Source organism: Monodon monoceros, unplaced genomic scaffold, assembly GCF_005190385.1.
Source record: "Monodon monoceros isolate NGI ecotype Baffin Bay Population unplaced genomic scaffold, NGI_Narwhal_1 Super_Scaffold_19, whole genome shotgun sequence".
Lineage (NCBI taxonomy): Eukaryota > Metazoa > Chordata > Mammalia > Artiodactyla > Monodontidae > Monodon > Monodon monoceros.
Window position 1 is genome coordinate 12,223,379 of NW_021703775.1, and position 24,267 is coordinate 12,247,645.

Below are 24,267 nucleotides of genomic sequence, written 5' to 3' on the forward strand. Positions count from 1 at the left end.
AATGACTGTCTAACGATCGTGCGAAGTCAGCAAGTGGCGGGGGGGGGGGGGGGGGGGCATCAGGGCTCTCCGCACAAACACCTTTGCAACAGGATGGATTCCCGAGTCCCATCTAGAATCATCACTGAGCTGACCACAGCCTTTCCGTTCCCATCGGAGGCTTTCTGGACGGTTCACTGCTCGTCAGGCACACTGCGAAGATTACAGACCGGGAGAACACAGAGAAAAGTCAGGTTACCCACTTTACTGCTCGTCGGCTTCCTGGATCGAAAGTCTGAGTGGTGTGAAACTTGGGGATAATTTGTGACTTTTGTTCAGCTGTGTTATCCTCTGTTAATAAAGAAAACTAATGTCTTATTTGACAGAGGTCTCTGGAATAAAACTGACATCAAGCTCTCTCAGAAATAAAGGTAATATTTGTCTACTCTTTGGCTCAAGATTGCTTGAGTGAATTCTACCCCTTATCAAAGATCCAATGTAAAGTGGGTGAGCAAAACTGATTCCTATTTTACTGCAAAACTGACAAAAATTCTATAGTAAAGACAAACAGTCAAAATGGCACCATACTGTTTTATTTCAACCTTCAAACAATATAAAGAGGTAACAACTTCTGATGCCGAACCATGCAAATAACAATAAAGGAACAAAAAAAATATTAACGACGAAAAGACAATCATTCAAAGGTGTTTCACAGCAGTGCTCTGGCAGTACTGGCAAGTACTTCTAGCCAACGGCTTCCAACAAGAGGGGTCTGAATGAACCCCCTGTTCTCAGCAGAAGAGCCCCCATATTTTCCCCCTGGTGGTCTACACACTCTTGAGTCACACACACCACACCCCTACGCTCACCGGATTTCTGTCATTCACATCTTACAACACGTTAACTACACACTGTGCGTCTGTACACAACAAAAACTAAAAATAAAACAGTGTGGTAGAAAAGTAAACAAACTCCAGTGTTTCCAGTAAGGCATCAGGGAATCGCTGCTGGCTGGGCCCTTCATCTCACCAGTTTAAAGAAAAGTTTGATTTACATTTCTCAGCAAACCCAATATTCAGAGGCTTCACCATAACCAGCAGGCTCAAGTTAAAAGTTTAAAAGACAGTCCTCCTTTTTTTTGGTAAATGTTTCATATAAAACATGAAATCAAGTTCTACTTTATAAAAAAACAACTAAGTATTTTTAATAGTAAAAATATATATGTTTATATTTCTCTTTTTAAAAAGACATTTAATAACAATACTTCAGAAGACCAGATTTAACCCTCAACCCCCCCACCCTGCCAAGTGTCCACCTGGCACAGATACATTAAGGCAAAGGCTCCTGGAGAGGCATGTCCGCCTCGGCGGCGGGCTGGGGACACAAGGGGAACACACTCCGCTCCTGCAGGGCCAGTTTAGAAAGGCTTCTCCCTCATGTTCACCGAGCCGTCCTGCATCCCAAAGTAGACTCTCTCCGCCATGTTGATGAACAGGCCCGTGTCCACCACGCCTGCAGGACGAAGGACGGGAGGGAGCATTAAGTTTCAGGTTCCCAAGGCAAGACGAAAACCAGGATCACAGGGCAGGGTCCGTAGAAGCAACTACCATGAACAGCACTGGACAAAGAAATGACAAGTCTAAAGCCCTCCCTCCCTCATGACAATGAAAAGAGATTCTGATTACTTTTATTTCTTCTTGCAATGCCTTCTCCCCTGCAATCTTGGCTTTCCCTCTGTACTCAGATGTGCAAAGCTTTTCCTGGCCTTCGGGCCTTTGCTCACACTGTTGCCTTAGTCTGGACTGGCCATCTTTTCAGAGAGGCCCCCCCAGGACTGCTCGAAGTACCCCCACTTCCAGTTATCCTCAATCACACTATCAGCCTTAGAACTTTCTCCCACAAGGGGCTGGAACGTACGTGCAATGCATATACCACATCAAAACATATAAACTCTCCAAATCAATAAGACGACAGGCAACCTAGTAGAAAAATGGGCAGAAGACTTGAAGAGGGACTCCCCCGGTGGCGCAGTGGTTGAGAATCCTTCTGCCAATGCAGGGGACACGGGTTCGAGCCCTGGTCCGGGAAGATCCCACATGCCGCGGAGCAAAACTAAGCCCGAGCACCTAGGAGCCCATGCTCTGCAACAAGAGAAGCCCACGCACAACAATGAAGAGTAGCCCCCGCTCGCCACAACTTAGAGAAAGCCCACGTGCAGCAACGAAGACCCAAAAATAAATAGAAAATTTATTTATTTATTTATTAAAAAAAAAAAAGACTTAAAGAGGCACTTCACAAAAAAGGTTATCCAAAATGGCCAATAAACAGAGAAAACGGTGCTCAAACTAGTCAAAAGAGAATGCAGATTAAAACAAGACACCACAACACACTCACCAGAATGAGTATAATGAAATTTGACTAGAATGCAAAGACACTCCCACACGCTAACGGTAGGAGTAAATTGGCAAAACTACGTTGGAAAACGTCTGCTGGTACATCTTCTAAAGCTGAGCATATTCATACCTGATGATCCAGCAATTCTACTCTTTGGTATATAAGCTATATATTAGGTATATATATGGCCCTCAAAAGACGTGTATGAGAACGTTCACAGCAGCACTTTTACTAATAGCTAAAAACTAGAAACACCCAGATGCCCGTAAGAGTAGAATGGATATACAGACTTTTTTTCACACACATAAATATGATGGTATACTGTTCAGCAGTGAGAATTAACCGTAAGCAACCTTCACTGAAAATAGTTACGTATATACACGTGCTACAATGAGATGATACAGCAAATCCCCTACATGCGAACCTTCAAGGTGCGAACTTTCAAAGAGGTGAACGTGCGTTCGCATGTCCGATCACGTAAGTTAGTTCACAGGTCTGGCGTACACTGCTACGTCCGTGCGTCCTCTACAAGTGGCTGTGCTTTTGTGTACTTTACTGTGGAGTACTGCAGAGAGTACAGTAGTATACTATCCTTGTTTCAAGCCCGGGATGTCTGGAAGCAAGCGTAAAAGCAGCAGTGATGTAGCTGGTACTACTGTACTTTCAAGGTACCGTACTGTAAGATGTTTTCTTGATTTTTTTGTTTGCTTTTTATGTATTATTTGTGTGAAAAGTGTTATAAACCTATTACAGTACGGTACTATATAGCCGATTGTGTTAGTTGGGCACCTAGGCTAACTTTGTTGGACTTACGAACAAATTGGACTTACGAATGCGCTCTTGGAACAGAACTCGTCCATATGCAGGGGACTTAACTATACTGTTCAACTGTCGAAAAAAAAAAGTTTGGGAATTCCCTGAGGTCCAATGGTTAGGACTCCGAGCTCTCACTGCTGAGGGCGCAGGTTCGATCCCCGGTCAGGGAACTAAGATCCTGCATGCCACACAGCGCAACCAAAAATAAATAAATAAAATTAAACTAAAAAAAAAAAAAGTTCGATGGACCCAGTGCGTAGGGCAAGCGGCACCTGCATACACTGTTAGCAGAAGGGTAAACTGGTGCTATCCATCGAGGGCAATTCTGCACCAACAGCAAAATCAGATACACTTATTCTCTGATCTGGTAATTAATTCCCTTCTGAAAAAAAACAAAAACAAAACAAACTGGAAACAAATATCTGCCAGTGGGGACCTGGTTAAATAAATTATGTGATGGCCACAAAATGGGATGCCATGCAATTATTTTAAAAAAATGAGGAAGCTCTTCTGTGAACCATTACATAATAATCTTCAAGATGGGAAAAAGTAGGAAGCAAACCACTTGTCTAGTGTGCTGTCACTTATGTAAAAGGAGATGGGGGCGGGGGCTGATTTGCATTTATGAAAGATCAACTCAAGAAGGACACACGACTTTGGCAGCACTGGCTGCCTCCAGACAGGGGGAAGGGCAAAGGGACAGAAGATAGAGACTTTTCACTGTTTACTTTTGTAATTTTGAACTACATATATTAAAAAGGATAAACAAAACTAAAATTTTCAAAGACAGCCCCCAATACATAAACAAATAAAATCATTTACCGGCAATAAAAAGCCATCAGATAGAGAAAGGAGCTGCTGAAACACAGAGGTCTCCAGCACCACACTGGGCCGCCACAACTGGGGCCTCCCAAAGACATGCCAAGTGGCCACTCAAGACCCATCCTTTTCAAAAATTTTGTAATACAAGGTGACAGCTTCCACCTGATCCAAGAGAAAGCCATACTGGCTCCAGAAAAGACTTCAAAGAAAGCGCAGAGATGCATGGCAGCAGTCTAAGGTCTGATCTTAGAGCAAACTCTCTTCAGATTACTGAGATGCTAGGAGCGACTAACCCATTCCTACCCCCACCCTCCCAATTGGTGGAAAGGGCAGAGGTGGCTCAATGTGAACATGGGGGAAAGAACCTCTGCTCTGCGTGCAAACAATGGAACATCCAAGGGCGTGACCAGCCATGGACCGGTTTAACTGTCCTTTAAGTGTCCTCACATAAATGAACGTACATGGGACAAGGGCAGGGTGACAGGACAGACAGGGTAGACAGGGAAGCTTGCCCTCTTTTCCTCCCTTGATCATGGTCCAGCAGCAAGTATCTTAAGAGACCAAAGAGGAAGAGAAAAGAGAATGAGAAAGAGAACAAAATCTCACTGATGATCCTGGTGGCACTGCACTAAATAATTTAACATCTAGCTTCTCTTTTTTCGTTTTCTTCATTTTAAGTTCCTAATGAAACTCTGAACTTCTCTAGGATGTAGCGTCTACTTACTTAAGGTGGAGAGCAAAGCGTGGGAGAAATCTGCTCACCAAGGAGATCTCAATGTCTCAATACACCAAGAAAGGTCTAAACAGGTACAACAGAGCTACCTAGTGGGCACTGCAAGAAATCCACCTAGAGAGGAACAGCGCTGGCAATGGTGAGCGGTTTCCTGTGCGTCCCTGGGTTTGTCTGTATTATCATTTGGGGCTAATCCTCCCACGTTACTGACAGTGACCTCTATGGCTTCTCTTCCTCCTGCCTTCTTAGAAGGCTCTTTAGTTCTTCCACTAAAAAGTTAACACTAAGTAAGGGAATAAGCTTAATTCAACCCATCTTCTTTACATAGTAAATCTGGGAAAAGATTGTCAATAGAAGACTAAAATAGTAAAGTAAGGTTGGAGAATTAGCTCTTTATTACATGTCTATATACTTTTCATTTTATATATTTATATGTATTTCATTCCCAAATAGCACGGGTAAATCAGAATGTAATCTAGCAACTTAATTAATGATGAAGACAGTATACTTCCTTCCTAGGGATGTACTCATTCAACAAATATTTCCATGTGTGCTGAGCACCATTTTGACCCATTTACTCCTCCCAACAATCCTAAGGTAGGTACTAACAGCAGACTCCTTTACAGAGGAAGAAACTGAGGCGCAGAGATCCAACTGACTGCACAAAGGTCATACTGATAGAGCAAGCCTGGGTTTGGATCCTTACCCAGGATGTCTGCTCCAGAATCCACCCCTAGCCACTACAACCTACTAGACTGACTTCATCTGCCCCATTAGCTTGCTCTGGCCCGAGAATACTTCATGTCATGCAATATTCCCAGTTGGAATCTTAGTCGCCCGATATACCTCTCACATCTGCCTCCTCTTTTTAATCCCCTCGTATGAGCCCTCAGTACCACCTCTGGCCTGGACTCATAACTCACCTCGATACTGCCCACCCAGCCTTCACCCAGGGCCCGGATCCCTGGCACAAGGTGGACTGGAGACACCCCACTGCTCCAGATGTCCGTGTCACACAACCCCCTCCTGACCTGCCTCTCGACGAAGGAAGGACTTAGAGTTCAGGGTCTAGAGGCAGACAACCCAGGCTCCCACCTTGGGGCTGCAGCCCTTGAGCAAACCATGTACCCTTCCTCGATCCGTGTCTTCCTCTGTAACTATCTCATTAAATTGGGGGATCAACGAGACGTTTCTCAACACTTAGCACAGTGTCTGGATCACTCTACGCTAAGGCAGAGGTCCAAAGTCACCTCTCCTCCATGAACCTCCCCCTGCTTCGCAGAAGAAGCAACTCTAGACTCCTGGTATTCCACATTCCATCTTATTCGTAGGCACAGCTTCTAGGCAGCCCCACACAGCTTTCCCCAGGTTCACATCAACTCTCCCTGAGGCAGAGCCCATGTTCTATTAACAGGAGAACTCCCTGTAACACGTGTCACAGCGCCCTGCCTGTGGCAGGAATCTAGTGTGTGGGTGACCTGAGTCATTCTCCCCCAGAGAACATGCCAAAATCAAAGAGGCTGCAGTCAAGCTCCTGAAAGGAAAGGCTCTTCGCAGAGAGGGCGGGCTTATTTCAAGGCAGGCCCCATCTGACACCCCATCAACTCCAGGCCTACCCCAACTGAATGGGTTGTGAAACGCCAACCAACGAAGCTGCTAGGTGAGCAATAACTCTTCTCGGAAGGAAAAGGCAAAGGCGTGAAGTTAGGAATTCCAAACACAGCATGAAGGAAATTCTTTCCAACCAAGTCTTGCAAAGCCCACATCCATCCACGGCCAGAGGCAGGGGACAGCTACGAAGGGCATGGGCGTCTGTGCTCAGTGAACGCCACTCCCATTACCTGGGATCATTTTGATAGTTGTGTTCACTTCACTCCATTTGTGGACCCGGTCAAACTTCCAGTCCAGGATAAAATTCCCATTATCCGTCACCACAGGACCCTAGAAGATAATTCCCCACACTTACAGAGGCCATGTAGATACAGGCAGGCAGAGAAGAGCAGGAGAGTGGAGGTGATAACCAAAGGCAAGTATCTTAATTAACCCGCTCCAACCAGTACCCCTGCCTCATGCTTTCTAGGAGGCAGGAACTTGGGAGTCAGAACTGGAGTCTTGAAGCCATCCAGGCATAGATCTCACAGGAGCCATTAACCTCTGTAAGCCTCAGATTCCTCAATGGCAAAAAAGGGATAATGAAACATACCTCATCAGGCAGCTTGTGGGAAAGCCACATGGGTAACGTCAGCCACAGCGAGGGCTCACTGATTCTTAGCTATTATTAGAGTGAAAAACTACAGCAACAGAACAGACTACCAACACGGCTCAACATTCCCACAGCTTCACGTTAGGAACCATCGGTAATGCAACATAAGACAAGGCTCCCCCAGGTGGGGCAGACCCATCCAAAAGACAGGGAGCAGAGAGGGGTCCTGGGGTCAAGCAGGCTGGGGGTAGTTTTAGTTAAGTAAGCCAGAATTCCGCAACAGCTTTGCGCACTAGAAAGCGTTTAGCAGCATAAACGTTGACAGAACGCTACAGTCGAAGGCAAGGAAATGAGGACTCCTCTGCAAACCGGAGAAGGGCTGGGAGCCCAGTGCAGAACCCCACGAAGGCACGATGCTGGGCTCTAGTGTGGAGGAACCCCAGCCATGAGAGAGCACCCCAACAATCTCCTCTTGGCTTTTCAGCTACACAGGGAGCCAGAGTCAGAGCTCTGTACAACCAGTATGGTTAGGGTTACGATTTTGTAAAAGTCACAAAAACACCAGGCAGAAAACACGCCACAATAAAAGTTCGTCAGGGTAGAGTTACAGATAACTTGCTTTCCCTTCTGCACGTTCCAAACTTTTTATATATATAGTTCCGTCTGCAACTACAGTTATTTTTTGGAGTATTGCTGTTGCTTTTTTGTTTAAGTGTAAGAAAAAAAAAGTTCTGTGCAACCCACTTTAGACACTGAAGAGAAACATCTGGACGAAGTTTCTGGAGCATATTCCTGGGGAGGAATTCACATCTCCCAAGAAACTCTACTTCATTTAACCACAGAATGAGAAAGGAGGAGGAAAAATAAAATTACACCATGAAACCTGAATAACTTTCTGCCCCAGGTGGGCCTCCCAAAACCCATTTTTAGCAGCTGTTAGTCAGAGATCCAGGCCTCGGGTACAAAGACCAGATAACCTAAGGAGCATAGATCCCGAGCGACAGAAAATACGTCCATCTGTACAGAGAATATGCATTGCATTAAGTATAGTCTTATCTACATGAGTTTGAATGTGGAAACTGATAAAGCCAGCGCTCTAAAAGTAAGCCAATAGGCTGATTAAAAATAAATAAACAGAAGCCACCTGCCCAGTCTAGGCACAGATCTAATGGAAGCAGGAAGGAGGACACAGCCCTGAGAGCCTGGAATGCCTTCCAGAAACCTCCCCGGCCACTTACTGCCTTGTTGACAGCCATTCGAAGTTCAATCACACCCCCAAACTTCTGGGTCACAGCTCGGCTCACTGGGACATAGGCCATCGGGATGACCTCGATGGGGATTCCCCTGTGCCACTGATCCCCAAGGTTCTTTGAATCTTTCCTGGAAAGAAAGAGAAAGTACAACAAATGTAAATAAGCTCAGTGGTACAGACACAGCAAATTCAGGCATGGGGGTAATAATGAGGTAAGAGGACAAGGGAAGCGAGAAGGGTCGAGTGCACGGGGCTTCAAATGCATTGGCTGTGTTTTACCGTTTAAGAAAAGCAGTAGCTTTTGTAAGTAAATATGACAAAAATGTTAAAACCTGGATGTGACTGGCTTGTCATATACAGGTGTGAAGAACATCATCATTTACAGCTGTAATTTTTTTTTTAATTAACATGCTCGCAGAAGTGCCTTCTATCAGACTCCCTGCAGGAGAATTTGACAGCCTGGTCAAAGACTGTCCACGACACAAGTCACGTGTGACCCCAGAGGCTGCAGGGATGCTGGGTCACTACCCAGGGGCAGGGCTTGACCCGCTTCTTCTGAGGCTCCTTGCTAGGAACGCGCTCTGTTAACAAGCGTGACAAGCTGTCTCCTCCTCCTTCCAGTGGACACATGAAATAGCAGTGCCTAACTTCAGCACGAAAGCAGAGCTTAATCCTCCACAATACTGCCCTCCGTCATAGACTATTAGGAAAGCCCCTCCCTCCACCTGTTTCCTCCTCTGTAAAATGAAGCCTGGGGTCCGATCTACCTCCTCAGTGGACAGTTCAGAACACCGAACATCGTACCTGAAATCGGCAATCACGATGAAGCGACTGGCATTGCCAGCCACAATTTTCTCCTGGGTCAGGCAGCCTCTGGGGGATGGGGAAGAAGCAGCAAATGAACACAGGGGTAAGTTAAGACAAAAACTGAATTTGGGAACTAAAGTCAGATACGGGAAACCAAAATCCACTCAATTCTGGCACTTAAAGAGAAACTGAATTTTTAATTCTTAAAGGAACCCCCCCCCAACTCCATCATACTGTGCAACGGGCTGACTTGTGTCTCCCGGCCCCTCCCCAAAAATTCAATTGTTCAAGCCCTAACCCCCAATGTGACTATACTTGGAAGATGGGGTCTCTAAGGAAGTAATTATGGTTCAATGAGATCATTAAAGTGTGGCCCTGGGCTGGTAGGATGGATATCCTTTTAAGAAGACACCAGAAAGCTCTCTTACTCTCCCCTCCCTCCGCCACAGGAGGCTGCACTGAGAAGGCCGCCATCTGCAAGCCCAGGGCTTCCAGAACTGTGAGAAATAAATTTTTCCATTTAAGTCACTAAGTCTAAGGTTTTTGTTATGGCAGCCCAAGCTAAGACATGCTGTTTCCAGTAAATGGACTATGGAAACACAGCCTGTGTCTGGGAGAAATGGTTCCCAGTCAGGCAGCGGGCGTAATCCCATCTAAGATGCATCTGCCAGGAAGCACTGTGCCTGGGGAGAAGCCACCTGAGCACGGCATGAGGCGGAGGTTCTGCAACTGGAGAAGTAAGGACAAGCTCTGAACAACCTGCCGTATCTGCAGTGTGACAGCCAGGTTATAAAGTGGAGAGAGCACAGTGAGATGTGAAGCAAATTCTGTGTCACTCCACAGTCTGCTTGATTGTACGAACGAGGAGACCAGGACTTCACCTCCTTCAACTCACCACTTCCTAACCCCCCAAAATCAACACCTAAGAAACACCCAATAAATGTTTTCCAAATCAACGAATACATACATCACTAACTGCTCAGAGCCCACAGACCTAGTAATCTAGTCCTGGTAATATGTTTGCTTTAGCCTGTACAGTTTTTAAAGTTGGAATCAGCAGAAGGCAGCAAAGAGAACCCTTTAAGATGAATAATTTCATTGAAGAGGCCCAGGTTCCTGTCACCAGACTGCTACTAACAACCAGAAATGCCAGGCTGGTTCTACAGCCTTATGCTATCCACATCCGAGTAGAGAGACAAACTCATGTACATCACAGCGGCAATGTGTTTATTCTGTATTCCACTTTGCTTTGCTAAGGATTAACCAGCAGATACTCTGCAAAAAAATCCCCACAACACTCACCCACCACCCTTGATGAGATTGAGATCAGCGTCTACTTCATCAGCACCATCGATGGCAAGGTCAATCTGTGTTGAGGGTAAGGAAAGATATAAAAACCACTAAGCTTGAACATGCCATAGCTCATCAGGTCCCAGCAGCCCTATTAGCCAGCACAGTTCTTCCTATTTAGCCAGTCAGGAAACTGAGGCCCTGAGACGTTAAGCTATTCCACTAAGGTCACCAGGAAACAAACAGGGGAACCACACCTGGGTCCAACTCTTATCCACCACTTTACACTCCCTTTACTCACTGAAGGGCTTCTCTGGGGATGAGCTGGAATTATTGACAGCATGCAATCTCAACGTGAGTAACTTCACCTCCAAGTACAGAAGGAGGTATACAGTATACCTGTGAGATTAAAATTTCATTGGGGGTGGGCATTAATGGAAAAAAGCCTGAGACACACTGATTCAGAAGTCTCCGTACTAATGTGGCAAAAATACCGGCATGCTGACACACATCTGATGCAATACAGAACTGGAAATTTTCTGAGGTACCCCCGCTATGACCCACCAAGGCACCTGTCTGGGCTGGCCCACTCCCTTTACAGGAAGCTCCACTGCCAGGCCCAAAAGCAGTGGGAATAGGTTCATTCATGTTTCAAAATTCGAAATCAAGAAAGGCATGTACTTCTTGTCACTCCTGGTACTCTGCAGAGACAAGGTGGGAGCCTCAAGTATGGTTTTTAAAAGAGCAGTATAAAATCTCAGGGCGCAAATTCAGTTCAAGCTGCAGTTAGAAGCTGCTCGGCCCAGGGCCTACAAAGCTTCAACGGGGCATCCTCGCTTCCACCCTTTCACAAGGATGGAGGTACAGCCTGCGATGTTCCTCCCCTCTCTGCACCATGGCAGCTCTCTGGGGCCTGGAAGGCGGCAACCTTTTCTGTCTGGGTTTCACGCCCACCTTCAGCCCAAACCACTCTCCCCACAGAGCTGAACAGCTGATTCAGCCCGTGCCCTGGCTTTACCCACAGACATCTCTGAACAAGCCCTTCCCATGGTGCTTACGAACCCATCTGTGGCCCACACGTCCCATGACACAGTGGATTATTAGACCACCATCAAGTCTGTCTTCAAGCTGCCGAAATCCCACCTCACTCTTCCAATGCAGCCTTGCCCTCTCCTCTCCTTCTCCCTCTCCCCCTCCCCATGCTGTGCACAAAGCCATTCCACTCACTCGGTCCTAGACACCCCAGCCAGTCTCAGCACTGCACACATGCCAGACTGGAACCTCTCCCATGGTTCCCATCTACCCCTCTCTGGAATGCTCTCTCCTGCCCTTGCCACCTAGCCTTCACAGCTCTGCTCAAACTTTACCTCTTCCCACAACACCCTTCTAAGCAGCATCCTCTAGAGCCAGAAGCACCTGGATTCACTTTCAGGCTCTGCCACTTACAAACAGCACGGCCTTAGGCAAATGCCTTGCCCTCTCTGTGCCTTTCTCCTATCTGTAAAATGAGGTAATAATGGTACCCACCCTCAAGACTACTGGAGCTTAAATACAGTTGACCCTTGAACAACATGGGTTGGAACTACACAGGTCCACTTATACAGACTTTTTCCCACTAAATACGTACTACAGTACGTGACCCACGGTTGGTTGAACCCACAGAGGCTGAACCGCAGATACAGAGGGCCAACTACGGGACCTGAGCATCTACGGATTCCGGTATTCGCAGTGGGTCCTGGAGCCGCTCCCCAGCGGATACCCAGGGACGACTGTGGTGTAATACAGGCCCGGCACTTAGCGTAGCAACTGGCACACAGTCAGGGCTCAGTAAACGCCAGCTGTGAGCATGCTGCTCGCTCCTCAGTCTCCTCCAGACTGTGTGTTTAATCACCTTCACCACACAGCTTCATTTTAATCTGTTTTCAAAGACCCATGGCTGCCTCAGACGATGCCTCTTATCTCCACTTAGTTCTGAGGGCCGCCCTGCTCGTATACGTCGTATACACGTCTGTGTGAGAGCTGCAGGAAGCCCTGGGTCCCTGAGCCCTCTCGGTTAAACCACAGGGAATGTCCTAGAAATTAATAAGCTCTTCTCTTCTGACCTCAGCTAGGATTAATATTCAAAGTCCTAGGAGAAAAGCTAGTATGACTAACTGACTCTTCTCCTAGACTCAACAAGATATCCAGAGCCCATGAACAAGTGACAGCTATTTAAAAAAAAAAAAGAAAGGAGACCAAAAAACCCAGCAGCCTCTCTCTACTTACCTCTGGGTGTCGGTCCAGGTCACTGAGAGTTAAGCCATACTGCAGGATGAGCTGACGGGCCTGTGGAGGACAGGAAAAAGCACCCTTAATCATTACCTCTTAGTGACGGCAAGAATCCCCAGAATCCTCTTGGATTTAAGTGTCAGACACTGAGTCCCACCAAGGCTTCCTCTCAAATCCAACCTGGTCCACCACGAAGTAGGAGATCTAGCCCCATGAACAGCAAAAGTTAATTCATTCCAGAAGCTGGAAGAAGGTAGACAGCACATAGTGAACACTGCTCCAGTGCTAGGCTGAGAGCTCCTCCTCAGTGACCTGTTACTTAAGATAATGTCAAGGGGGACTTCCCTGGTAGCGCAGTGGTTAAGAATCCACCTGCCAATGCAGGGGACAAGGGTTTGAGCCCTGGTCCGGGAAGATCCCACATGCCACGGAGCAACTAAGCCCGTGCGCCACAGCTACTGAGCCTGCGCTCTAGAGCCCACGAGCCACAGCTACTGAGCCCATGCACCACAACTACTGAAGCCCGTGCGCCTAGAGCCCGTGCTCCACAGCAAGAGAAGCCACCACGATGAGAAGCCTGCGCACTGCAACAAAGAGTAGCCCCGGCTCGCCGCGAGAGAAAGCCTGGGCGCAGCAATGAAGACCCAACGCAGCCGTAAATAAATAAATAAATAAAGGTAGCGTCATGGCCTCCCAAAGCCTCTGGTAATACAGTACCAGTAGTTCCCTCCCCACCACCAGCCCCCTCCCCCTCCACGGCCATTCAAGGTTTCACTTTCCACGGTTTCAGTTACCCAGGGGCAACCTTGATCCAAAAACATTAAATGGGACATTCCAGAAACAAACAATTCACAACTTTTAAACTGCACGCCATTTTGAGTAGCTAGCCCTCATCCCTTTGTCCTGCGTACCCTGCCTATTTGTCATTTAAAAGCCATCTCAGTTATCAGACTGACCGTCACAATACCACAGTGCTTGTGTATCAAGTAACCCTTACTTTACCTAATACAGGCATACCTCGTTTTATCGTGCTTCACTTTACTGCACTTTGCAGGTACCGCCATTTGTTACAAGTTGAAGGCTGTGGCAACCCTGACTCCAAGGAGTCTAGGGGTACAACTTCTCCAATAGCATTTGCTCACTTTGTGTCTCTGTGTCACATTTTGGTAATTCTCGCAATATTTCAAACTTTTTCATTATTATTATATTTGTTACTGTGATCTGTGATCAGTGATCTTTGATGTTACTACTGTAATTGTTTTTTGGCATTTTTAGCAATAAAGTCCACTTATTTATTTATTCGTTTATTTATTTATTTATAGCTGCACTGGGTCTCCACTGCTGTGCGCGGGCTTTCTCTAGTTGCAGAGAACGGAGGCTACTCTTCGTTGTGGTGCGCGGGCTTCTCATTGTGGTGGCTTCTCTTGTTGCGAAGCACAGGCTCTAGGCGCGCAGGCTTCAGCAGTTGTGGCACGCAGGCTCAGCAGTTGTGGCACACGGGCCCAGCTGCTCCACGGCATGTGGCATCTTCCCAGACCAGGGCTCGCACTTTTGTCCCCTGCATTGGCGGGCGGATTCCTAACCACTGCACCACCAGGGAAGTCCCTAGCAATAAAGTATTTTTAGTTAAGGTATGTGCATTGCTTTTTTAGACATAATACTATTGCACATTTACTAGACTGCGATGCAGTATAAACGTAACTTCTATATGCACTGGGAAACCAAAAAACTCATGTGACTCGCTTTCCATCATACCCACTTTATTATGGTGGAATGGAACCAAACCTGCACTATCTCCAAGGTAATGGTCCCAAGGCGCAGTAGGGATGCTGGCAATTCAGATATGCCAAAGACAAGCCATAAAGTCCTTTAAGTAAAAAAGTGAAAGTCCTCAATTTAGTAAGTTAAGAAAAAAAAGTTACATGCCGAGGTTGCTAAGATCTATGGTAAGAATGAATTTTCCATCCATGAAGTTAAAGAAGGAAAAAGAAAGCTGTGCTAATTTTGCTGTTGCATATCAAACTGCAAAAGTTACAAGACTACAGTGCATAAGTGCCTAGTTAAGATGGAAAAGGTATTAAATTTGTACAGTAGGATATTTTGAGAGAAAGAAAAACCATATTCATGTAACTTTTATTATGGTGTATTGTTATAATTGTCCTATGTTATTATTTGTTGTTGCTAATCTCTTACTGTGCCTAATTTATCAACTAAACTTTATCATAGGTATGGCTGTATAGGAAAAAACACAGTGTATACGGGGTTCAGTACTATCTGTGGTTTCAGGCATCCACTGGGGGTCTTGGAACATATTCCTCCTGGATAAGGGGGAACTAACATTTTTTTAAATTTCCTAAACTAAGAGCCAAACCTACAAAATATTAGAAACGTCTCTAAAAAAATCTAACAGTATGAAAAAACACTGTGGAAGATCACTACAAATTGATACATACTGATTTCCAGGCTACACTGTTGAATAAAAATAAGCAAAAGAATACATACACTCAGAAGAATATGTAAAGGCTGGACCTCCGGAATGGCTAGCTGAGAGCACCTGAGAGCACCAGACTGGGAAAGATTTAGGATGTTTGTAGGAAAAGTCAGCACCACCGACTCTATGGACATGCCTTTCACACAGGCTGACTGAAGGGGAGGGTTACCACCACCACAGGGCCCAGAGCAGAATTCGTTGCTGGAATAAATGCACCGTGAACCTCTGAGTGTGACCACTCAAGTTCAAGTGATAAGGATCTGTGTTCATGCCACTGCTTACAATACGCAGAGGAACTAAAGGATGGAAAACTTCTTTTCAAAAGCCATGTCTTGAAAATATTTTCTGCTTAAAAGTCAAAAGCACCTGAAATGTAGGATCCGGAGGTCTCGGTTCTAATCTTAAATGAACCAGCCACATGACCCCTGGCAAGTTTTCTCATCTATAAAAAGATGCAGATGGGTAATGACCAATGTCAATCTTCAAATCCAAAATCCTAAGACTCTAACAATAAAGTACAAAGACCCTGGAATTTGCAATATATGGGACCTATTCGGATCCTGATTCAAACACACTGTAAAAAAGGATAAGACAATAGGGGAAATTTGAATCCTGGATTTTTATTTGATCCTATTAAAGGTTATCGTTTGATTTTTTTTTAGTATTGTTGAGATGTTTCAAAGTCTCCCTACTTTTCAGAGACATAATAAAATACATACAATGAAATCATACTACGGCTAGGATTTGTTTCAAAATAACAAAGGTGAAGGAGAATGAGGTACAGATGAAACAAAACTGGCCATGAACTGATAACTGTGGAAACTGGGTGTTGGGTCCGTGGAAGTTCATTACATTATTCTTTATCCTTTTTGAAGTTTGAGATTTTCCACAATAAAAAGCTAAAATAAAATACTGACTGAAAAAAGTTCAAAAGAAAAAAAACCATCATTTTGCTCCTATTAAAGAGGAATAATATGTAATGAAGGGAGAAAACAACAATAAAAATGGTATTTCTGGATTATTTCTCAGTTCCTAGGTTTCTCCAAATGTAACACTGGAGGAACCATACTAATTCCAGACCCTAAGCCTATAAAAACATTTGGAACGTCTGGAAGATGAACCCCCAAAGTCCCCCACGCCTCTTGGTATTCGTGCCTTTGGGGAATCCCTGCCCACAACGTCCCAAGGCTGTTCTGTGTTACCAGTGGCACACAGCAGAGGAGATAGCAAGACACTTCTGCGATTAGTTTATAAAGAAGGGGGGGCGTGCTCCCACAAGATCCTTCCCTCCCTCCCTCCTTCCCCCTCACCCTCGCTCTCTTATCACACACACTGGGGGAAACCAGCTGCCAAGTCCTGAAGACATGGAGACAGCCCTGGGGACAGGCCCCTACCCCACAGGCTGTGAAGAATTAAGGCCCAGAACACCCACAAGACGGAGCTGGAAGCCCTGGCCAAGAGCTTAATGGCAACCTCCCCGGAGACCCGAGGCCAGAGCCCCCCAGGTAACCACTCCAGGTTCCTGCCCCTTGGAAACTAGGAGCTAATAAATGTTTGTTTTAAACTGCTAAGTTTGGGGGTAATTTGTTCCAGCAAAGATATCTAATACAGATGGTGCTGGAATAATGCTGGGAACTGCATAAAGTTCAGTGTGATGTTCTATCATGCAAATAAAACTGTTATATACTACGGTTCCTGTTAATTTTATGTACTACTTTAGAAACAATACTAAACTGCATTCAAACGTATTACATGAACACTGGGCGTCAGGAAACTGTTTTATCATGATTCCTATAGGGAAACATCGTGTATATCATTGTAATTTAACATTCAAGTGTTAAGACTGCCTGCACCACTTGGCGGTGTTCCTCTTTCATGAGGATGTCCTGTTTGTCCATCTAGATTGTAATCAGAGAGCACATTTCACATACACTTTTCACCCTATAGCCGTTAGGGTCAGTTAAGCCAATAGTTGAGTGAATAATCAATTATTTTGAGTTCAGTCAAGTTACCTAGTGCAAACTCGTTTTAAGAAAGAAATGGATGCCCAGAGAGGTCCCAGTGCTAAGTTAGGGGCAGGGCGAGGACCAGAAATACAGTCTCCTGCTCTCCTGCCCTGTCTAGGGACTAGGAAGGAAATCAGAAGATAAGGCAAACAAAGGGAATGTAGAAGAAAAAGGAAAGGAGAGGACGGCCTCTGCTTATAAATGGAATTGACGTCATCTTACATAATAATACTATGCTATTAATAACGTTTTTAACAATAACAATTTTAAAAGGAGTTCTTTGGCATTCCCTCCTCTACCTGAAATGCCCTGCCTCCTCCCAAACTCCAGCCCCTCACGCCCGGCTTTCCAGGAAGCCCCCAATCCCCTGTGCAAGGAGTGGGCTCTCCTTCCTCCAACAGGCACGTTACCTCTACTTCTTCTCTACCACATATTTGTAAAACATGACACACATAAATGTAGCATTTATTCATCCAACAAGCAGAGTGCCTACTAAGAGCCAGGCACCACACTGGGCACGAGCACTGCTGAATAACACCCGCCGTGCACAAGGAGCCTTGCACCCCTTTGAAAAGATAACCCCTCGGTGATCACTACGCTGACTGAAATCTGCCTCACCACCACCACCAGCTGCCTGTCTCAACACCCGTCCAGAGTCCGCACACGAAAGGAGCCCAGCAGATACGTTTGTCTATGTTATGTGGCTGGGAGGCCACCCCAACCTCCACAAGCCCCGTGTCCTCCCAGACAATAAGCAGTAACGTAAGGACAGGATCTGTTCTCCCTTTAAATCGTCTGTATCCCCCCCTTCACAACGTGGAGGACCCTGTACAATGATCTCAAAGAGCCCACTGGGGTCGGACCCTTAAGTCCTGCTTCCATCAGCAGGTCCTCCAACTCTCCCTTCTCCCCATCTTTGACCGGACTCCGCACAAGACCCCTGCGAATGGCCCTGCACACAGAGAGAAGTCATCATCTCAGGTGGCATGAGCTTCCTCCTCCCTGAGTGTTATGGGTTATACTGTGTTCCCCTACAAAAAGGTACGTTGGAGTCCTAACTCCTAGTAACTCTGACTGTGACCTTATTTTGAGATTGGACCTTTACAGAGGTAATCAAGTCAGAATGTCATGAGGGAGAGCCCTAATCCAACAGGACTGGTGTCCTTAGAAGGGCAATTTGTACACACAGACAGAGGCACACCGGAAGAACGCCACGTGAACAGGAAGGCAGAGAGCAAGGATATGTGCCTACAAGCCAAGCAATGCCAAAGATTGCCAGCAAACCAGCAGAAGCTAGGAGAAAGACAAAACAGATTCTCCTTCATAGCCTCTAAAGCAATCAACATCTAGCCTCCAGAAATGAGAGGCAATAAATTTGTTTTTTAAGCACTCAATTTGTGGTTCCTTGTTATGGCAGCCCTGGGAAACGAATCCACTGAATTCAACACTACAGCCCTACTGTGGAGATATGGACCCATCGCTGGCTCAGCCAGTACTAACGCAGACACAGGTGCTCAACTGAGATCAGTACCTGCTAGACACCAGACACTCCAGGCTCACAAGCTAAGGGGCTCCTGAGGGTGTAGAGCAAACAGCTGTCTCTTCCAGCTCTTAAAAGTGCAGGGAGCAGGAAAGCTAATGATTAGCTTGTAATTTTGAAAAAACAAGACAGGAAGCAATGCCTTCTCATTGCAATCCCACAGCTGGTGCCCCCAAATGCCTCATGTGATCAAGGACAGTGGCATGTGGCAGGCTAGCAGTCCTGTTTTTCATCAATTTCACAATAATACCTGAAAACGCTGCACTTCCCCTTCTATCAACTAACAGAGGTAGACTGAAAGCCAGCATGGGCAAACACTGTTTTTTTTTTTGCCTAGACCAGATCTGGCTTTTAGATCCTTTTTTAAAATTTTCCTCTCCCAAAAGCTTTTAACTTTAAAGGGAAAATCTACAAAAATCCTTTTAAACACCTATGGGTTTACTTGTTTAAAAGGCACAACATGAAATATCTTGATTTCCTTTCAATCATTTCAGGAAGATTGCGGCTGGCTGAACTTAACACAAAATAAGTTTGGGTTTGATGCGGCGGGGGGGGAAACAAAACAGTAGCTCTGGACAAGTGAATTTTTTAAAGTCCTGTGAACTGTGAATGATTCCTCTACCTGATCAGCTGGAATTGGCCAGCATTTTCCAGTCTGGGTACATGGTTATTACTAACCACCACAACATAGAGGTGGGCTGGGAGGATGCTATCTTAAAAACACAGATCAAACTTCCCTTTAAAGATAGCAATTGAACACCTGTATTTAGCTCAGCTGTTTCCCTAAACCTCTCTAAATCTATAGTACAATAAAGGAATTTTTCTCAATGGCATAAAGCAAAAAGAGGAGAAAACAGCAACCAACTTCTAAAAGCTAGGTCCCTGCTGCACGATGGTAAATGGCAGAAATGAGAGAGAAATCCTAAGCCAGTGTCCTAAACCAGTACTGGAAAAAGCTAAGAAGCGACCAGATAAACGGCACAGAACCTCCCGAAAGGTTCAAGGACCGGCAGCCCTGTGAACTTCAGAAAACAGACACGACGGCGGGAGTGAAAAGCATCTTGCTCCACTACTGCCAAAGCGGCACGTTTATTCTCTGGCGGTCAAGCAGCAGGTGCGAGGGCTGGGCTGCGAGGCGCAGCTGAAGATGGGGTGCTGCATCAGCAAGCTCTGGCTGCAGCAGCCACCCCAAGACTCAGAAGCTTAAAAGAGCCTCTCATCCTCCAGAGGAGGAGCCGAGGCCTGTTCACATGGCCGCAGAACGGTTTCAGCAGAAGGGCCAAGCCACAAAGCAAAGGCACTCGCTGTTCAAGCCACTGATGGCCTGCCATTTGGTCACATCCCATTGGCAAAACACGTCACACGATCAGGCCCAGAGTCAAAGACATACTGCAACGTGTAGCAGGCACTTTTTCCCCCGTCTACCACAGGCACTACGCTGAAAACGGGGGTTATGTCCCAAATAATGACAGACGTCTTCTAGCCCTCTTCTCTTACTTGGCTCCCGGGACACAGGCAGCCATGCGTACCCCTCCTAAAAGGGCACTGGGCAGTCTTCTCTGGGAAACCTGACCAGCCAGAGGAAAAAAAAAAAATGATCTAACACTAGGGGTTCCCCAATGATCTGTCTGCCACGCATGCTCTTGGCAGACAGGCCGAGAGCAAGGACCACCCTCACCCTGAGAGCTGGTTTCCGGTCAGCCTCTTAGTCTACTAGTCTTCAAAATGAGCTGCAATTTTAAAAACAAGAACAAAGCATTCTAACAATATTTGACTGTGTTGGTTGTTACATGACTATGTCAAAACTCAGAATTATACACTAAAAAGAGTAAATTTGGGGGCTTCCCTAGTGGCGCAGTGGTTAAGAATCCGCCTGCCAATGTAGGGGATACAGGTTCGAGCCCTGGTCCGGGAAGATCCCACATGCCGCGGAGCAGCTGGGCCCGTGAGCCATGGCCGCTGAGCCTGCGCGTCCGGAGCCTGCGCTCCGCAACGGGAGAGGCCACAGCAGTGAGAGGCCTGCGTAGCTAAAAAAAAAAAGAGCAGACAGAGAAGGAAAGTTCCTGACAGCAAAGGGAGATCCCAAGACAACAGCCGAGGGCAGCTGCTACCAACCAGAGTACCAAGAAGATGAAGGTCATGGGAGTAGAATATCCACTGGGCCAGAATGAGGTGAGATTTTCCATCCAAGTAAGAGTTTGGGGTTGACTTAGTAAGGAGTCTGCAGACAACCAAGGAAATGGAAAAAACAAAGGCATCATTTACTTAACTTTCAGGAAAACAAAATAATGAGCAGGCACGGAAGCGTAATCATAGCTGACTGCACAGTTCAGCTGTAGCTTGGACATCACAATTCTGAGTGAGGCCTCACCAAAACGTAACTGTACTGCAGACTAGGAGAAGGGTGTCTGACCTGTGAGAGCAAGGAGGGAAGAGATAACCGAATGCTCGTCTTCCCTGCATCCATTCAGCGTGGAATTATTACCTCAAATTGAAAAAAAAATTTAAATGGCAAGAAAAGCATGGAGTTTCCAGACTTTGGAGCAAATACCCAGTCAGCTAAAAGAGTTTTAAAAGCATGTCCATCTAAAGAGCAAGAAATGGTGGTGGTCAGGAGTGGGGGAGGGTGTGAAGGGAGTGTCTTATTTTTTAATAAAATGACTTGAATTATTTGATTCTTCAATCTATGTGTATGTGTAGCTTTAATTAAAAATAAGCACCAATATGAAATAATTTTATTCAACAAGAAATAAAAATAGTAGATGATCAAGTCACTTGGAAAAATCAGACACTTCGCTTTTTCAAGAGTGAGGCAACCCATCACAGCCCCTCTGACTTTAAGAGCATCTCCTCAGAACATCAGGATTTCCAAAGCAAGAAAGGCCAGGTAAAACCACTCCTTTTCTAGCCTGAAGCAGGAATTATGGCATTGTCTTCAGTTCCCTGGGTGTCCGGGCAGCTTGTCAGAGCCTCCAAGAGATTTAACTTCAAAACAGCTCTGACAGCGCGCACTATCCTTCCTAACTTCCTATCCTGCCTACCTGGAATCCTTCCTCCACTCCCTACTCTGACAGGCTGGGGCACACACCTGACACATCCTGCCTCCAGGACTGAGAGTTTCTTAAGACCTAGCTGTCCAAAACCATGTCCACAACATCACAGGAGCACAAATCACCAGCAATGCCAACCTTTAACCCCAATTCACAGGATCCCTGCGACGAAGCCAATGAGAGACGACACACATACCCTCCCCACAACAGCCAGGTGAGGCATGGGGCTCTATCTCGGCACCTCTCTTCCCTCCTTTCCTGAAGTCTACTATTTCCTTATCTCTCCCTGTATTTAACTGGCTCCACTGCTTTCCTTCACCAGCCCCTACTATTTTATGGTGGAACAGCATTAGACATGGACTCAAACTACTGTACTTGCATTTCTAATGCATCACTTAACGCCCTTTAGCCTCAGTTTTTTCATCTATAAATGGAGATAATACTCCTTGAGGACGGAGACCATGTGGTTATCTCTACGTACTCTGTGGTGCCTAATACAAGATACACTAAAATATTCACGTCTAAAACCATGCTTCCGAGGAGCAATCTCCAATCACCTGCGCTCCCGCTCCTGGCTCTCTCGCCCAGAAAACCCTGGTACACAACCCAGAGCCACACCCCTATATCCTCAGGGACCCAGAAGATTCATCCAACTGCCAAGATGCAGAATGGAAAGCAGGACATACCTGGAAGGAAGTGGGAATACAGACGAGGTTCAGATTCTCTTGTTTCACTCTTTCAGCTGTGGAGACAAAAGCCGCGTTGGTGGTTTTTCTCTCTCCTCACCTTATTTTCCTTGTACTCACGTTTGCTCAAATCCCACAGAAAAGGTCCAACCCCTCCCCCCACTGAAATGTCCCTTTCATTCTATGTCCCCACCCTTGCTGAAAAGTTGGTAAACAGCCTTCACATGTCACTAGACAGGGACAAAAAAGCCTAAGGAGGTAAGTATTAACCACAGAAAGAGCAACGTCAGGGTTTGCTAGTATGTGCGTGGCGATATTCAAAGAATTTTGTACACATGAACTTTTAATCCAGTAACGCAAAGATAACTTACAATTACTATCCCCACTTTACAGATGAGGAAGCTGAGGCACAGAGAGGCAAAGTAACTGGTACACAGTTAACAAATGGCAGAACTGGGATCTGATCCCAGGCAGTCTAGTGCCAGTCTTAACTACTTCCCTATATAGGCTTTTACAGAGAAAAGCTAGAATTTGACTTTTACAGTTAGTAAAAAAATATAATCATTTATAGACCCCAGGGGGTGGTTAAAGAGGGTTTATTTATTCACTTCGGATTTGTACATTTCGGGAAAACTTGACTTAAAGAAAAAGAAAAGTCTTGGGAATTCCCTGGTCGTCCAGTGGTTAGGACTCGGTGCTTTCACAACCGGGGCACGGGTTCAATCCCCGGTCAGGGAACTAAGATCCTACATGCCGACGATGCGGCCAAAAAGAAACAAAATACAAAAAGGAAAGTCTTAAGGGATGCAGACAAAGAACGTCTCCTGTCATTTCAGTAAACAAAGGATGTCTGCAGCCATCAAGCCCTCAGCCACTGCAGCTGCCCCCAAGCGGTGCACCCCTGAGAGAATTCAGGACGGAAAAAACAGGATACTGGCTCTAGATTAAGGTGCACATCAAAGGAATAATTTCATTGAGCCCAGACCCTTGCATCTTCCATACACAGGAAAGCACTACATTCGTTAACTTGAGATGTCTGGTTTTTCTTTAATTAATCTTTTGATGTTTGACTGCTCGGGGTTTTTTTTGCAAAAACTCCTATATATCCTGGCTCCTCAACAGTCCCTCAGAGCTATCTGGGAGGCTGCATCCCAGGCTTAAGTCCTCAGTAACACCCCCAAATAAAACATAATTCTTGGGCAATTCTCTGGCGGTCCAATGGTTTAGGACTATGCGCCTCCACTGCAGGGGGTGCAGGTTTGATCCCTGGTCGGGGAACTAAGATCCCACGTGCAACACAGCATGGCCAAAATAAATAAATAAATAAATAACGCACACATACAACATAATTCTCAATTCTGAGGCTGTGTATTTTTTTTCAGTCGACAGGGAAAAACTGTCTTATTAAAAATTTCAGGTCTCCTTAATCACTGGGTGTACACCTTGGGAGATTCAGATGCCACTATTATGAAATCCACAGTAATCCCTGTGCCCTAAAATCCTTCACATACTCAGTGCTGAGGCAGAAAGGTGTGCAACACTGAGTTTTCCAGAAGCCATCACACCCGCACCACAACCATTCCTTAAAGACAAAGCATTCCTGCGCTTTGTCCCCTGAGCACAGCCCCTTGGCACCTACCAGAGGAGATCCACATTCAGGCAAGCCTGGCCTCTGGGCTCTGTTCTCACAAACAAGAGCAGGGCGGTCAAACCTGTCCAGCAGCCACCGGGGTTGATAATTCTTGAGCCCTTCCTGAGCCCAGAGACACCCAAATCAGAAGGCAGTCAGCATCTACAGAGCCTGCCACCAACTGCAGGGTCACGGGCAGGCCAAGCCTGCGCTGGCCCGGCCGACCTCGATTTGTTTGCTTGAGAAACCGCAGACACACACACACACACACACACACACACACACACACACACACACACA

General features: G+C 46.0%; 1 protein-coding gene across 1 annotated transcript in view; it reads right to left on the reverse strand.

The window, feature by feature from the left end:
• Positions 1-289: 289 nt before the first annotated feature.
• The window catches only part of RPIA (ribose 5-phosphate isomerase A), a 30,013-nt gene continuing 6,035 nt past the window's right edge, over positions 290-24,267 (reverse strand). Inside the window, exons 3-9 of the mRNA XM_029232445.1 lie at positions 22,338-22,393; positions 12,562-12,621; positions 10,309-10,373; positions 9,004-9,072; positions 8,186-8,327; positions 6,586-6,685; positions 290-1,491 (exon numbers count right to left, since the gene is read on the reverse strand). Coding sequence (XP_029088278.1) covers positions 1,397-1,491; positions 6,586-6,685; positions 8,186-8,327; positions 9,004-9,072; positions 10,309-10,373; positions 12,562-12,621; positions 22,338-22,393 — 587 coding nt within the window. The 3' untranslated portion in view covers positions 290-1,396. The remainder of the gene's footprint in view (positions 1,492-6,585; positions 6,686-8,185; positions 8,328-9,003; positions 9,073-10,308; positions 10,374-12,561; positions 12,622-22,337; positions 22,394-24,267) is intronic.